Source organism: Macadamia integrifolia, unplaced genomic scaffold (assembly GCF_013358625.1).
Source record: "Macadamia integrifolia cultivar HAES 741 unplaced genomic scaffold, SCU_Mint_v3 scaffold1202, whole genome shotgun sequence".
NCBI lineage: Eukaryota > Viridiplantae > Streptophyta > Magnoliopsida > Proteales > Proteaceae > Macadamia > Macadamia integrifolia.
In genome coordinates, this window is record NW_024868118.1 from 148604 (window position 1) to 164427 (window position 15824).

A 15824-nucleotide genomic window follows, 5' to 3' on the forward strand; every position below is an offset into this window, starting at 1 on the left:
TTACACTATCACAGCTAATCATGCAGCACATGGGTTCCAGGTTATATCATCAACGACCAGGGAATATCCTAACAGATAATTTCCCCCATTACTTTCTCACTCAAAACGGGGAAAAAAAAAAGCATAATTTTCATTACTAAAGGGTAAAACCATCAGACAACAGAGAAAAAATATGGTTGTTAAAAATTGGCTTAAGGATGACATTACTTTTCAGGTGAAAGAATCTTCCTTTCATTGTTGAATTCTCGAAGCCAATCCTCGTCCACATTGTCCAGATCATACTCAACAAACTCTCCAAGCTCAGATCGAACTGCAAAGGGTAAAAGCGGAGTCTCAAAGATAGAAATTTGTCTAAGCTAAACTTGCAGAAACACCTTAAAACTTCCAATGAACATATGAGGATGCTTGGGATAACAAACCTCCCCTGCCGCGTAAATAAGATGTTGGCTGGGTGAAGGTGCGGGAATAATCTCTTTCATATGTATCCACAACAACAAACTGAGGAGTAGGTATTTCAGGAGTGCTCTTCTTACTAGGAATTTGATGTACCTATACAAAACAAATATCATTAATCAGTTGAAGTGAGATAATTCAGCATAAAGCAACTGTTGAAAGAAGGGACAATGTGAGAGAGGAGATGGAGAGAAAGGGAGATTCATTATTAGGTCAAAAATAGACCCCACACCTCCTATTTATACATTCACCTATAGAAGCCCTAATACAAGAGAAAAGAAGTACAAAGCCCCTAATAGATGTTACAGTAGATTTGTGTCGATCAATCAGGTCAGCTCACCACCAAAAATGTCAGAGTGGGGCAATCTTCAAAATGGGTACAAGGACTCAAGACACACTTACCAGCTAATAACACCAACAGCAACTACATTAAATTGATCATACAACACAACATTCATATCATCATATTTACCGAAATGTATCGGTACAACAACTCATAAGCTTTTTCCATATCATCAAAGCTACTACATATTAGAGAAAATAATCAGCAAGGTTTGTCAACCCTGGAAGATCAAAACCTGTTATACAATGTAATAGCCCGTGGATGTTACATAGTAATGAACCAAAACATCTAGCATGAATGACAAACGTTCATGGGGATGAATTTCATTGCACTCCCTCTGATCAGGTCACACAAGGCTCAGTTACACTTGGAGACCACACCACACCAGGGAGATGGAGGAAATAGAAGCCTCATTTTTTTGCTGTCTTCTTCACTTTTGTTGGCCCCATTTCATTGGTTTGGGTAAATTGAATCTTAGATTTCGATTCCCAAACACACCCATGATACATTGGCTACTTATATCCCTTCTAGTAATTGCTCACCCCACCATGGGAAGCTTTACGGTCAATGTAACTGAAGTTGTAAAGCTAGCATGCTGAATCAACTCTGACCTTATAATGTAACAATTCAGATATCCAACTATGGCAGATCCATTATAATATCAATGACCGGTCTAAATCTAAATAACTCAACGGGGTGGCTCGTCAGTAAATGCTAAAGTCCCCCACCCTCAAAAAAAAAAAAAATGAGGCTATGATCTATTTTCTGCATCAGTTGATCATGACAAGCAGACAAAAATAGACTAAAGCTAAACTACAACTACTAGAAAATAGAACCTAGAGTTAATTCAGGAACACTTCCTTCAACCGGCCCAAACCTGTTGGGGAGCTTAGATGGAGATGAACCGTGTCCAAAATTAGTTTCGGTCCAGTAGGATATTATAGTTTATTTTGTTTATTTAGATTTCTTATATGTATTTTATCTAGTTATCTTTTACTTTGAATGTTCTACATGGTGGTACAGTCCATTTCATGTTGTAGTTTTAGAGTTTTTACTTCAGTTTTGAGTCCATCTGAGGTATGAGAGTCAAGTTGTGTTTCAGTTTTGGTGAAGGATTAGAATTCTTTTAGGTCTTTAAATACATGGTTGTAATCAACGAAATGACAGGTTTTGGAATGAAACCTCCCTCCCTCCCGCCCGATCTAGCCATAAGAAGAATGCTTGATATAAATAGGTTTGAAAAAGGATCTTAGAGTGTCTAGCATTGGGTCAGGTGGGTCTCTTACACCTTTTTTTTCTTCTCACGGAGTTACTATCAAGACTTGCCATGGAAGGAAGAAGGAGGAACCAGCACACTTGGAAGCACAGTACAACAAAGATTGAGATGCGTCCGGGAAGGCGGAAATCGTCCCCTGAAAAAAATCTATTATTGTTCACCCCAATTGGGTTGGATCATAGGTGCAATGATTTACTTCACGGATAGTCTTTGGTTCAAAGCTTCTAGGATGGCCCAGCTACGCCAGGGAAAAGAATAGAAGAAGCATTTGACTCCTTCATGCATGTTCCACTTGGCTCAAGGGGATATAGCTCAATTGGTAAGGTGTTGTTGGGTTTATACTATTAAGTACCATCCTCAAGGCTTTATTGAGCGGTTGAAAGCCCATCTGGCTGCCAAAAGGTTCTCAACGCAAACTTATGGGGTTGATTATTTTGAAACTTTTTCTCTTATTGCCAGATTGAATTCAGTCCTTTTGCTTATTTCCCTATGTAATGCCCAGAAATTATAAACCTGAGAGTATTTTTTAAGTATTTCAACCAAGGGTATTTTTATAATTTTACATTGAAGTGGTAATTTCGTAAATTGTTGTGATTCTTTCTTTAATAACCTGATGTGTAGAATTTAATTATAGGGTAACCTAAAATTGGATGGGATATAGGTTTTATTTATATTTTATTTGTGGAATAAGTAACTAATTGAAGTGTTAGCCTATTGTTTGACTTTAGTCAGTGAGAGGTAATGGGTTCAAACCTTAATAAGTCTTAAAGAGTGGTGTTACCATTAATATTCTTTTTATTTTAAGTATATGGTGGTTCCACTATAGCACATCAAATCATGTGAAGAGGGGAGGAGTAACTAAATTGTGGAGGGAGAGGAAACCTCTTATGAGAGGTATTGGGCTGTTAGTCTAATTAAAGGGAGAGTATAATCAAAATAGGAAACTAGGGATTTGAGAAGCAAAGAGAGAGTAATTAAAGAAAGAAAGGAAGTGCAAGAAAGAAGGGTGTTGTAATAATGGGTTTTTTTAGGGAAAGTGTCATATTCCAATCGGGTCCTTAAGGGATTTAATGGTCCTTATAATATTCTAGAACTTTCTCTCCATTGTTATAAATAAAGAGGGTTGGTGTCATATTTAACACATCACTACCCCATCCAACATGGTATCAGAGTCATAGGAACCAAAATCTTAAGGGCTTTCCTTCTCCATCTCTTGGTGGGAGCTTCTTAAACCACCAAGAGGGTCACTAGCCTCCATCCATTCTCTCCCTTGGGCTTTCAAACTCTCTTCTATTATGATATAAGAGACCCAGCTCCCTTTCCATCGATTTTTTTTCAGGGTTTTTTCCTCCTAAAATCGACTTTTTCCTTGCCATAATGCTTTTTCTTGGCTCGATGTTCCAATCGTCTTAATGTTTGTTGCGGTTAGTGCTCCTTATCCTTATAGTGGTATGCACTAGTCACTTTCCCGTTTCACGTATCTGTTCCAGAGTTATCCCCAAAATTGATTTCTCAGGGTTTTCACCCTTATCGATTTTTGGGTTTTCCAGCTCTTTTCTGGTTTTTTGGTGCTTTCTCTATCTCTGGCTAGTGTCTATTCTATTTGCATAGCCGCCTTAACTAGAAACCATGTATACCAAATTACCAACTCTTCTGCTTCTACTGGCGGAGACACTACGGCTCTACGAACCTTTCCTCCTTGTGCTATCAAGCTTGATGGCACCAACTACCTTATGTGGTCACGATCAGTCTGCATCTCCATCATGTCTCATGGCTATTATGGGTACCTCACTGGAACCACAAAGCATCCAAACACCGGTTATGAGATTAACAAGCAAGAGTGTGCAAACTCTCTAGTTATGGCCTTCCTTGTCAACTACATACTGCCACAGTTTTCACGTGGCTATCTCCTTTTTTACTATGCTATGAAGATCTCGAAGTCTGTCTAGGATATCTATTCCCATGCAAAGAATGATACTCAAGTCTTTGAGCTTCGCCAGAAAGTTCATGACCTAAGTCAAAGAGGGCTCACTATGTCACAGTACTACTATGAGTTGCGCACGCTGTGAACTGACCTAGACTTCTATAAGAAGTATACTCCTTCCACCCCTGCAGGTGTCACCAGTTTTCATAAACAAGAAGACACGATCCAGGTCTATGTCTTTCACGAATCTGCATCCATCCTACTACACTGTGGCACCTCTTCAGGGGGAGTCATCTTCCATTATGGAAGATGTGCAGCCTCTTGAACTTACTATCCTTGCCGAAATCGCGTTTCAAGGGGGAGTGACACTCCTACTTTGCCTCAGCCAGAGATACGTGTTTATAGTCGCAGACAGCTAAATTAGACCACTACACATCCAGCATCTACCCTACCATGCCAATTTTCTCCTCTCGAGTTTGATCTTGTCCCTTGGACCTAGGTAATTCTCCTTCTCCTTCTGTTGATCCGTCTCTTGAGTTGCCAATTGTTGTTCGTAAAGGCACTAGGTCTTGTACTTTACATCTTATTTCTAAAACTTTCTTATTACTCAGTTTCTCCTTCCTACTATAGTTTTGTGTCTTCTCTATCCTCTGTGTCTATTCCCCATACCTGGCAGCAAGCAAGTGCAGACTCACAATGGCAAGCAGCTATGGTTAAAGAGATGCAGACTCTGAAGAAGAACGGCATGTGGGGATCATGTGTGTCTTCCCTCACAAAAGAAGACAGTTGAGTGTAAGTGGGTCTTCACAATGAAACAAAAGGTTGATGGTACAATGGATCGGTACAAGGCCAAACTTGTTGCCAAAGGCTTCACTCAGACTTATGGGATTAACTACCAGGAGACTTTTGTTCCAGTTGCTAAGATGAACACAATCCATGTTATCTTAGCTTATGCCGCCAACTTAAATTGGGATCTCCAATAGCTAGATGTGAAGAATGCCTTCCTGCAAGGGGAACTTGAGGAGAAAGTGTATATGGGCATTCCCCCTAGGTTCACTTGCTCCAAAACCCAAGGGAATGTATGCCAGTTGAAGCGTGCATTGTATGGGCTGAAGCAATCCCCCTGTGTTTGGTTCAGGTGTTTCTATAAAGATATGGTTGCTACAAGCTACTCTCAAAGCAATGCCAACCACACTCTATTCATCAAGAGATATGGTGAGAAGATTGATATTTTGATCATCTATGTAAATGATATTGTAGTTACTGGTGATGATCTGGCAGAGATCTCTCATCACAGGAGATACTTGGATCAGGAATTCAAGATCAAAAATCTAAGACAGCTTCATTACTTCCTTGGCATTGATGCTGCTAGGAATTCTCGTAGGATCTACTTGTCTCAGCAGAAGAATGTGATTGACCTTCTTTCTGAGATAGGCATGTTAGGATGCAAGCTGGCGGATACTCCCACTGAAGCTAACAGTCACCTGACTAGCAAGGAAGGTGATTCTCTGGATAAGGGAAGAAATCAGAGATTAGTAGGGTGCTTGATCTATATTTCTCATACATGCCCTGACATCATAGTTTTTAAGGCGGCAAGGCGACGGAGGCGTTTGAGGGTCTTTCGGAGCGCCTTAGCGATAAGGCGGGCATAAAGCGTCGCCTTATTGACTAAAGCGTTCCTGTGTAATTTTTTTATAAAACTAATCTATTTGGCTCAAATCCTAGTTGAATCATATTACTCATATGTTAAATAAATATTAAAGGTTCATATTCATACCAATGTAAGATATTTATCAAGAAAACAAATTAATAAAATGAATAAACTAAGTTCATCTTCATCAATCATCAATCATCATAACATATTAACATATAATATAAATACATAATTATGAAGCAAAATTATAAAAATAAAGAAAAGAAGACATAAAAAATACAAATATTTATTATACTTACCTCTATGATGCCAAAATGAGTGCCTAAGCCCTAAGATCATCCACTATATTCACTCTGTCAATGAAAAAGAAGTCACCGCTGCAGACGCAAAAATGTCGCCAGATAATGGTTCTTCCTATCTGTCTTCTCAACCCTTTCTAAAACTTGAAAAATCCACCCTTTTGAATCGTGTTTATTTGTTGTTTTGTATTTTGGTGAATAAAGCTGATCATACATCCGTTTAAAAACATACCACCAATAAAAATCTAGTTTGGAATCTTCATCAAGTAATTTTAAAATGTGTTTAAAAAAAAAAAAACTCATAAGGCGCCACTTCACGTAAGGCGGAGCACTGCCTTACCATCTTTAGACTGCATCAGCACCAAGGTGCTAGTAAGGTGTCGCCTTAGCAGCGCCTTAAAAACTATGCCTGACATAGCATTTACCATCATCCTGGTTAGTCAGTACATGCATGATCCCTACTCAACACATATGGAAATTGTGTTGCGTATTCTCCAGTACATAAAATCTGCCACAGGACGTGGCATCCTTTTTTTCTCATCGTGATCACCGTAGGGTGGAGGCCTTCACGGATGCTGATTAGGTAGGTCCTCCTGATGACCACAGGTCTACTACTGGTTGTTGCACCTTTGTTGGTGGTAACCTTGTTACATGGCAAAGCAAGAAGCAAGCCGTGATTGCTTGTTCAAGTGCTGAAGTATAGTTTCATGCTATGGCTTATGACATTTGTGAGCTCCTACGGCTTCATGGTCTTCTCAGAGATCTAGTTGTCCCTACTACCCTTCCTATGAAGCTCTTTTATGACAGCAAATCTGCCATTAGCATTGCTCACAACCCTATCCAGCATGATCAAACCAAGCATGTGGAGATCAATCGACACTGCATCAAAGAGAAACTAACACCGTGCCTTTTGTAGTTTTGTTCCCAATAGTGAACAATTAGCTGATGTATTTACTAAAGGTTAGTAGTAAGATGTTCTATCCTAGTATTTGCAAGTTGGGCATATGCGATATCTATGCATTAGCTTAAGGGGGAGTGTTGTAATAATGGGTTTCAGATTCCAAACGGGTCCTTAGATCCTTGAGGGGTTTAATGGTCCTTGTAATATTCTAGAACTTTCTCTCCATTGTTATAAATAAAGAGGGTCGGTGTCATATTTGACACGAGTCATTACCCCATCCAACAAAGGGAAATCGTGGGACACAAAAGAGAGGAGAAAGAAAAGAAATCGTGGAAGAGGAAGAGAGAGAGATCTGAGGGGAGAAGAGGAAATCGCAGAGCTTCTTCAACTTTTGGAAATCTAAGGTTCCAAACACCTGTACAGCTTTGCAAGCAAGTATCCAATCTATTAACTATTAGTTTCTTTTCTTGTTCCCCAATCCACACTGCTGTAGGTGAATCAGGATATCAGCGTTGGCTGATTTTTGGAGCAAAGAGGCCTCTCATATGGAGAGTTTTCCCCCTGTTCTGGCCACTTGATTTGCTGCTATTAAGGGTGTAAATTGATCTGGAACCAGGTATTTGGTTTCAGTTAAGTCCCAGGAAGTTTTGGTGCGATCCAGAACTAAACCAAGTCCCGCCTCGGTTCTGAAAATCAGTACCCGTACCTAAATTGTCCGGTTCCGGTACGATTCCTGTTCCTACTCTATTCCCGAATTTGGTTCTTACATGGTTCAAATCCGGTTCTTATACTCGGTTTATAATATAAATTTACTATAATATAGTCGTATTAAAAAATCTAAAACTAAAATTAGTAACATATATTATAATATATTAGTATCAAATGTATTAATATACTATAATATATTAGTATTATACTATTTAATATATTGGTACCCAAATTCGGTTCGGTTTCGGTTCTAACCATCGGTTTCTATGTTGGAACCGGAAAGTAACCAAGTCCCGGCTCAGTTCTATTCCCTTGATCCGGATTGTAACCATATTCTATATTGTCCGGTTTGGTTTGGTTATTCACTCCCAAACTGGTTTCGGTTCCAATTTGACAACCTTAACTACTATTGCAAATCACCATAACCCTAATTGATTGGGTTATTTTGACCAAATCTGCTCTCTAAGATTGATGGCCAGACCTGATTCTAATTTTTGTCTCCATGATTTCACTAATATTGTCTTCAATATTTCTGCCCTAGTATAATACCCAAAGATCCATAACATCAGGTGAGATCAATCATTGGTTAATTTCTAGTTTTCAAAACCGATTGTACCCTGTTTTGAGAGTTTTGGGGCTGTTCTTCATGCAAGTTTTCCTTGCATTTCTTCAAGTCTTCTAGAAGTTTGGATGTCACACACTCACATTTTTTTCAGATTAAGCAATTCAGCCATCCAATCAAACTCAAATTGTGACCAGGCATCCAAGAACCCTAATTTGGAGATCGATTCAAATTTAGGCCCTTTCTGATGGCTTGATCTTGAGATATCTGCAAATACCAATTCTACCCTTCCCTTCTCAAGATCTATAAAAAGTTACTATTTTGTGTTCAAATAGTTATTGTTTTGCTTCTGTTTGTTGATTCAAGTTAACTCTTTAAATTTACTAAAGATACTACATGGGATTGGATCACTTGTAATTCGATCTTACATTAATTAGGAAACCTAAACTGACTAGAAAACTGAAATAACAAAAAAAATATACTCAAAATAGGACTCTAACAAAACTAATGAATTAAATCTCGTTTTTCTACTTTCTACCCATATTTTAGGCCAATTAAAGTGGCCTATTATAAATAAAACCCATAGGATCAAAGGCTCAACACATACATAACCAAACCAAAGGCTTTTTTCCAATAAAATACGCCCATTGAGTGACTTATTTGCATCAGTTCTTGAGACCCAAATCGCAGGGCTATTAGCTGGGCAGATCAGGGCAATATTTTGGGGTTTTTAAGGGCTGCCTAGGAGTGAAACTCGACTTGAGTTTTGGGTCAATTTGAGGTCTTTTACTAATGCTACTTAAAAATATCTCTCAAATCTGCAAATATTTTATTTCAATTTTTTTATTTCTCTTAAATATTGCCATCTAATCATGATCATATTTTGGGGATTAGTAGAGCTACTGATGTAATACTATAATTGAGAAGGCTCAAAATAGTACCAGTGTAGGATCTTTTCTCAACGAATAAGGAAATCCAGATTTGGAAGTAGGTACTTGCTAAAACCTGTTGATAGAAGAAGATAAGATAATAGACAATAAAAGTAACATCCAGGCTTCACACCGCAAAATGGATCGACTGGATCAAACACCAACCTACCTTAATCAAACACAAGGGATTTCTTAATCAAACACAAGGAGAGTTGCATAAGCAACCTTTGTTTTCAAATTCTGAGTTGTCTTGAATGCTTGCAATTGATCTCTATTTATAGAAACAACCCAACAAAACATTACATGCCCAACCATCACCTAACAAAAGCAGAAAAGTCTTCACTTATTAGAGTTGGGGTAGGAAAGTCGTCACCTTCCAACTACTAAAGTTGAAAAAGTCTTCACCTATTAAAGCTGAAATAGGAAGTTTTCACCTACCAACTATCAAAGGTGAAAAAATCTTCATCTCTTAAAGTTTGAATGAGAAAGTCTTCACCCACCAACTACCAAAGGTGGAAAAGTCTTCACCCATCATCACTTACAAAAATGATTTAAGTCCCCCCTTCTAAAAGAGTAAAAAGTAAAAGTAAAAAGTAACTTCTAAACACTTATTAACCCCATGGCTGGGTCAACTAATGAATCAAATCACTACTAGACCAAAATATTTAAACCATATAACTAAAACCGTACACATACTTACTACCTATAGTTCAGGCCCATTAAAGTGGCCTATTACATTAAAAACCCTTTGAACCAAAGGCCCAACATGCATACAACCCAACCCTAGGGTTATTGCTAAGAAAACAAGCTCATTTTGGTGATGAATCTGCATCAGCTACCCAGGGGAGGTTTTAATCTAAATTTGGGGAGCATCTGACCTACATATAGAGTTTAATTTCAGATTTAGGTTGTGTTTGGTAGCCAAGAGAAGCAAAGAAAATGAAATAAAAAAGTACAAAAAGTGTACTATTTTCTTGGTTTAAGAATTTCTCTTTGTGCTTGGCATGTCTTGATCCAAGAGAAGATTCAGTTTTTGAAATTCAAAATTCCTCTTGAGAATTGTGAAATTTTCTTTTGCTCCCCCCAAAAAAAAAATCTTGCCAAAAACTCAAGAAAACATTAGAAAATACAAAAACTTTTCTTTTCTTTTCTTTTCTTCTCTTCTAATGGTAACCAAACATACATATTTTTTTTCTCCCCATTTCTTTTCTTTTCTTTTCTTTTCTAGATTCTTTTTTCTTTTCTTTTCTTCTCTTCTCTTGGCTACCAAACATAGCCTTAATGATTTCTAGAAATTTCTTCTTGGATTCGATTTATTCTAATTAGTCTTCAACTCCCCAACCATTCTTCCTCATCTTCTAAAGAGTGTTATTACTTGTCGTGGGGGATTGATTCCTAGAGTTTGACCTTCGTCTAAAAAGTTTGAGTTTGCTGACTTTTGGGTTGGCTTGTTGACTTTCTAGGGAAGTAAGGTACTGAATTAGTATTTGAATTAGGTGATTAATAGGGAATACATTATAATTGCAGGTTGGGACTAATTTGAGTACTTAGAACTCGGAGGATTGAAGTAATACTTTTACAAACTGAGGTAAGTGGAGCATAGTGAGTGTACACCACAGGTTAGTGGTATGAATGACTTATGTTTGTTTGGTATGCTTATTATTGTTGAAATACACGTATATAGTGATCCGAATTGTATTCCTCTGTGATGTGTGATTATGTGAATAATGTTTAATGATGATAAATGTTGCTTTGTGAGAAGTGTAATTGTGGAGGTGGTACCCAAGGCTAATGAATTTTGCATTGATGTTTAGCCTAAGATTCCATGATATATTGAGGTATACGACTATTTAAAGAGTGTAATAGAAGAGAGTGTTTGAAGGTAAATAGATTGCACCATGCCAGTGCAGAGTCATAGCCACCAAAGAGGTAGAGTGTTCTGTGAAGCCATGGAAACATACCCACTGTACACGTATGAGCTGCTAGTGGTTTATTTAGACACAAAATGGGTGACATTGAGAGTGATTGCAGGGGGTCGTGTTCCTCTTGTGATGCGGATCCTGGTTCCAAAGACTGAAATCGGATTGCTTAGGGCCCACTTAATAAATAAATAGCACGATTTTAACCAAACAACAAAGAGAAGGGCAATTTTGTAAATAAGTGGAAGTTTCTAACAAGTAATCATGAAGAGAAGGGAAAGGGGAAGTAACGTTTGTGAAAAAGGGGTAGAATTGGAATAGCAAAATAAATAAAGAAAGTGGGAATAGAAACAAAAGATAAGGGTAATTCTGAAAAATATAAACTAAATCAAACCTAAAAGGGAAAATCGTGACTTTCTTCAACCTTCAGCCAAGAAAACAAGGGCGAAAGTCCAGCGACCCTTCAGATTAGGAGAACTCCTTCAAATGGGATCCAATGGGCCTGAAACTTCAGACGTAGGATCCCAACTCCAAAATCAACTGATTTCAGCAAACACGCAGTCAAGTATCCATCCCAGAAGCTGAACAGAAAATCCTGAACGTGTTTGGGCGGTATTATAACAACCAGGTTGAGTTGCATAGTGGAAGCTCACAGGCCACAGCAGGGAAGGAGTTCAGAGGACTGAAGAGAAACTTGAGGATTTGAGTCGCCTATGGAAGGGTAAGTGGTGGCCAGAATATCAGACCAACCCATCCACTCACGGGAGAGATCGATCAACTTCTTTGCCGCTCGGTAGAAAAACAGCAGTGTAAAATATGGAATAAAATTAAAGAAGTAAGGAGGAGAAGAACAGAGGAAGAATAAGATGAAATCAGAGAAGAGAATAAAGAAGAAGAACATTCATGGATGTGAGAAGAGGGAGATGCAAGCTTCACGGCAGCCATGGCATTCATTCCAAATTTCAATTCTTTAAAAACTTCAAATCTGTCCACAATGGACTACACAATTGTTTATAAAGACCCAAAAAGAACATACCTTCCCAATCTGAAACAGAATTAAACTTGCATCTAAATCTAAAAGAAATAAAAATTTCACTCAATTAAGAATACTACCAAACTAGTTCTAGCTCTAAAAAAGGAAAATAAATAAAAGATATTTCTAAATCCATCGCCCAACTGCATCATCTTGTGATATGAGTGGTGGCGGCTTGTTTCCATCACTATTGGCTAGAGTGATAAAGAGTGGATTCAATTAAAAGTGTACAACAATAAACTTAGCATTATCCCAACTTAATGGGGTCAGCTATATGGATCCATCAAAAACAAAATAAGAAAAAAAATCCAAACAAAAGAAGGGGAAGGGAGATATAAGAAAAGAAAGAGAAGGGTAAAAAGATGAGAAGAAAGTAAGAGAAAAGAGGTACAGCCCAACAAGTCAGGATAGTCTCAGCTAGATGGGGTCAGCTACATGGATCCTTGCCCTCCAATAGGCTATATCCAACGGCATACTTGGGATAAGACCAAGGGCCCGTTTGATAACGTTTCTTCCGTTTCTTGAAACAAAAACGGTAGAAACATAAATTTCCGTTTTTATAAACATAAACGGAATTGAAGGTGTTTGATAAGTCATGTTTCTGGAAGTCGATAGTAACCAGTGAAAGAATGGCCAGAAGTTGTTTCCAGAAACGGCGAGCCTGGGTCATTTCTTGAACCATAAATAGGTAGAAATTTCAATCTCTATTTCTGAAAACAAGTGAAACGAAACAGTTTTATCAAACGTTTTTTATTCCGTTTCTGTGCGTTTCTTGAAACGTTATCAAACGGGTCCCAAGACTAGGCATGTCATTTCTCACCACTTCGCCTATGGTCGTTTAGGCCTGCCCCTAGCTCTTTTAGCTCCTTCAATCTGAATCTAATCACTCCTTATAGAATCATAATCCATCCTAACTAAAACACTCAATAACAATTGAAATAAAAACTAATTTAACTAATTCAAGATGCCTAGATTCTACCCTTACAGAGTAGAAGCTAGGTCTTGACTCTAGTATTACCACAAACAGAGTTCTTTGGAGGGCAAAGATTCATGTAGCTATTCGCTAATAGGTGGGATGTTCCTACGACGTTGCTTTGTCTCCCCCCCCCCTCTTTTTAACTCTCTCACAAATCCATGTAGTTGACCCCAATTTAGTTGGGAAAAGGACATTGCAATGAAAATACATGGGATAAAAGGACCGACACATGCATGAAACTCCAGATATTTGATATCTTTCTCTTTGAATGAGATCTCAATTCCAGGTACGGTTTCATTAGATATCTTACAACTAGAATCCCTCTTTTTTCCGATCTGGTTCCTCCACCACCACGAACCCAACCCAAAGTTTATTTCTAAAAAAATAAAACCATTTTGGTTATGTATCGGCAGCACTAGGACTAAGAAACCCTAATTTATCAAAGTGAGGAGACTACCATTGTCACTGTAACAATTATGACAACACCCAAACTCGGACTGTGTTCAGTATTGGAATTAGAGAAAAATTCTTGCACATGAAAGACTTGAATGGGCACATGAAACAGATGACCTTGCTTCCATTTCACAGGTCAAAGTCAAATTCAGGTCAACAACACAAATAGGAAGTGCCTTAAAGTGAGTAAATTTTCACAAATAACATAAAATGCTAGATTCTTTTTAGAGAGGAATGCAGTTCCAATAATATTATGAAGCTTCAAAAAGAATTTTCCATTAAAAATAATTCTTAAGTCAGTGGAGTGGATTTCTAGACAAATGATTGAAACTAGAGGTAGGTTGCCATAAGAGAGCACATCTTGAATACATGAAAAATGGGATCACTAGCCCACATAAACCAGAATTTCATCTGCAAAATGCAGGAAAACAATGCAACTCCATATTTATAGTATTGATAATCATAAATAAATACAGAATAAGCATGTTGCAAAAGAAGCAAATTTATAAATCATATTCAGTTGAGACGTTTACTCAGATAATTAAGAATATAACCATTACCTCATTATCAGCCTCTGCAGCGAGGCGGAGTATCTGTGAGTTGCGTGTAGAAGTTGTGGTTTCTTCATCTTCAAAGTCCTTGACAGATTTGACAATTGGAAGTTTCTTATGAATGTCAAGAGGACGAGGCCTGAATGACAGCCTATTCATGTCCGCTCATCTCCAAGTGAATCAAATATTTTTCTGTGGTCATGCCTTCCGCATTCACTTGCAGATGAGGATGAAGCAAATATAATCAACAAGATCCTACAATTGCTCCGAAGTGATGGAGATCAAAATTCAGAAGCCATTTCTTTTTTCTTTTTTTTCAGGCCAACTTGCTCAGATAATTCTGCTAATAAGCATAGCAAACTCATAGTAAACTCAGCACCAGATTTCCGGTCAGCTGTCAGTCAAAAGTTGACCAACAGGGAAACTACAAGAAAAGAGGGAAAACAATAATTATTGAGCAATTAACTACATTTAAATACCAAATTTCAATACAAAATCAAATTCCACCTAGATAAACGAAAACAGTTGATAAAAATAATCTTACCCTATTATTATTATTATCATTATTTTATAACATATATAAACGTTCTAATAAATAGATGAAGCAAAAGGTATGAATTCTCTCAAATGCTGAGGTTCGAATGAATAAGTAGGTACTAATCAAGCCTCTCGCTATACTTAGCAGTGAGCGTTACAGGAACCGTTAAGCGAAGCCCTAGTTTGAGGCTCGTGTTCAGCCAAGGTTTTGATTATTGATTTTCAAGCAGAAAAAAACGAATTTAAACAGACAAAAGGAAATAAGTCTAAAGGAGACAACGCAGGGATAAAAAACTCATAACGGGCAAAAGCCACTCTCACCTGGCCAGAGTTGGGTACATAGAATGATATTTAAACAGAACAAAAAACAACCGCAGCTTCTCTTAAAATTCCATTGACGAAAAACCTTCCCAATACCAAGTGCAGTCGAGAAACGTAACTTGGTGAAGGGATACCTGCATTCAATTTGTATTATTGTCAATTGATGGGCGAGGCGCCAACAAAGGAATCAGGATTGATGTGCAATGGGTCAAAACGCTCTGACATGTGCAGACTCGGGCGATTTAGGGCTCAGGAAATGCAAATCTCCAATGGTGGATGGATGGGGAGGGGTTTAGGGTTTGCGGGACAGAAACGTAATAGGAGAAAACGGGTTCGGGACTGTTTTGAAGGACCCAAAAAAAGGAGGGAAGATGAGAACATCATGTACTCTCGAACGTCCGAATTGAATCGCATCGAATCGATACCACCATTACGTACGGCTGACTCGATATGTAAACGAATCGAATACAGGCGGCTTAACTCAAGGTTTCAAATTCAGGGTTCGCCTCGGGATCGGACTGTACCGTCAAGATTTACCTGCTTTTAATCAAATTAAGGGTGATTTACATCAACCTCCGTTGGCATTTGCCTATATTACATCTTCTCCCCTAAAAAATCATTTATAATATTTAAACCCAAAAATATAACATCATAAGAGGGGTGCTAGTTTTTAGAATACAAAAAGACAGAATTACTTGTTAGTTTTTAGAATACAAAAAGACATAATTACCCCCTTCTTCTTCTTCTTCTTCTTCTTCTTCTTCTTCTTCTTCTTCTTCTTCTCACTCGCTGGCTCGCTCACCTTGGGTCTTGTTGTCTTGTCTCTGTTTCTCCTAATTACTTTTATCTGAACTTAGGATTGAAGAATAAAGAAATGGAGTTCTGAGTTCTCTTATTATACTTTGTCTTATCACAAACTGAAATAGAGTTCTGATTTCAACAGCTATAGCTCGCTCTCTCAATTTTTTAATGCTAGTCATTGATC

The 15824-nt window shown here is 37.9% G+C and overlaps 1 protein-coding gene across 1 annotated transcript; it reads right to left on the bottom strand.

Moving 5' to 3' along the window:
- Window positions 1-203: 203 nt before the first annotated feature.
- LOC122063118 lies at window positions 204-15312 on the bottom strand. The gene is made up of 4 exons (XM_042626803.1): window positions 14974-15312; window positions 13991-14405; window positions 420-549; window positions 204-310 (listed from the first exon to the last, which is right to left on the bottom strand). The coding sequence occupies exons 2-4, from the start codon at window positions 14138-14140 to the stop codon at window positions 204-206; spliced, it is 387 nt and encodes a 128-aa protein (XP_042482737.1). The 5' UTR covers window positions 14141-14405; window positions 14974-15312.
- Window positions 15313-15824: the final 512 nt, after the last annotated feature.

What these genes read in the sequence shown, in the direction of transcription:
- LOC122063118 (XM_042626803.1), bottom strand. Translation starts at nt 14,140, where the DNA reads ATGAATAGGCTGTCATTCAGGCCTCGTCCTCTTGACATTCATAAGAAA. An exon ending in CTGCAGAGGCTGATAATGAG is followed by an intron (nt 550 to 13,990) that starts GTAATGGTTATA and finishes TGTTTTGTATAG; the next exon opens with GTACATCAAATTCCTAGTAA. An exon ending in TTATTTACGCGGCAGGGGAG is followed by an intron (nt 311 to 419) that starts GTTTGTTATCCC and finishes TACCCTTTGCAG; the next exon opens with TTCGATCTGAGCTTGGAGAG.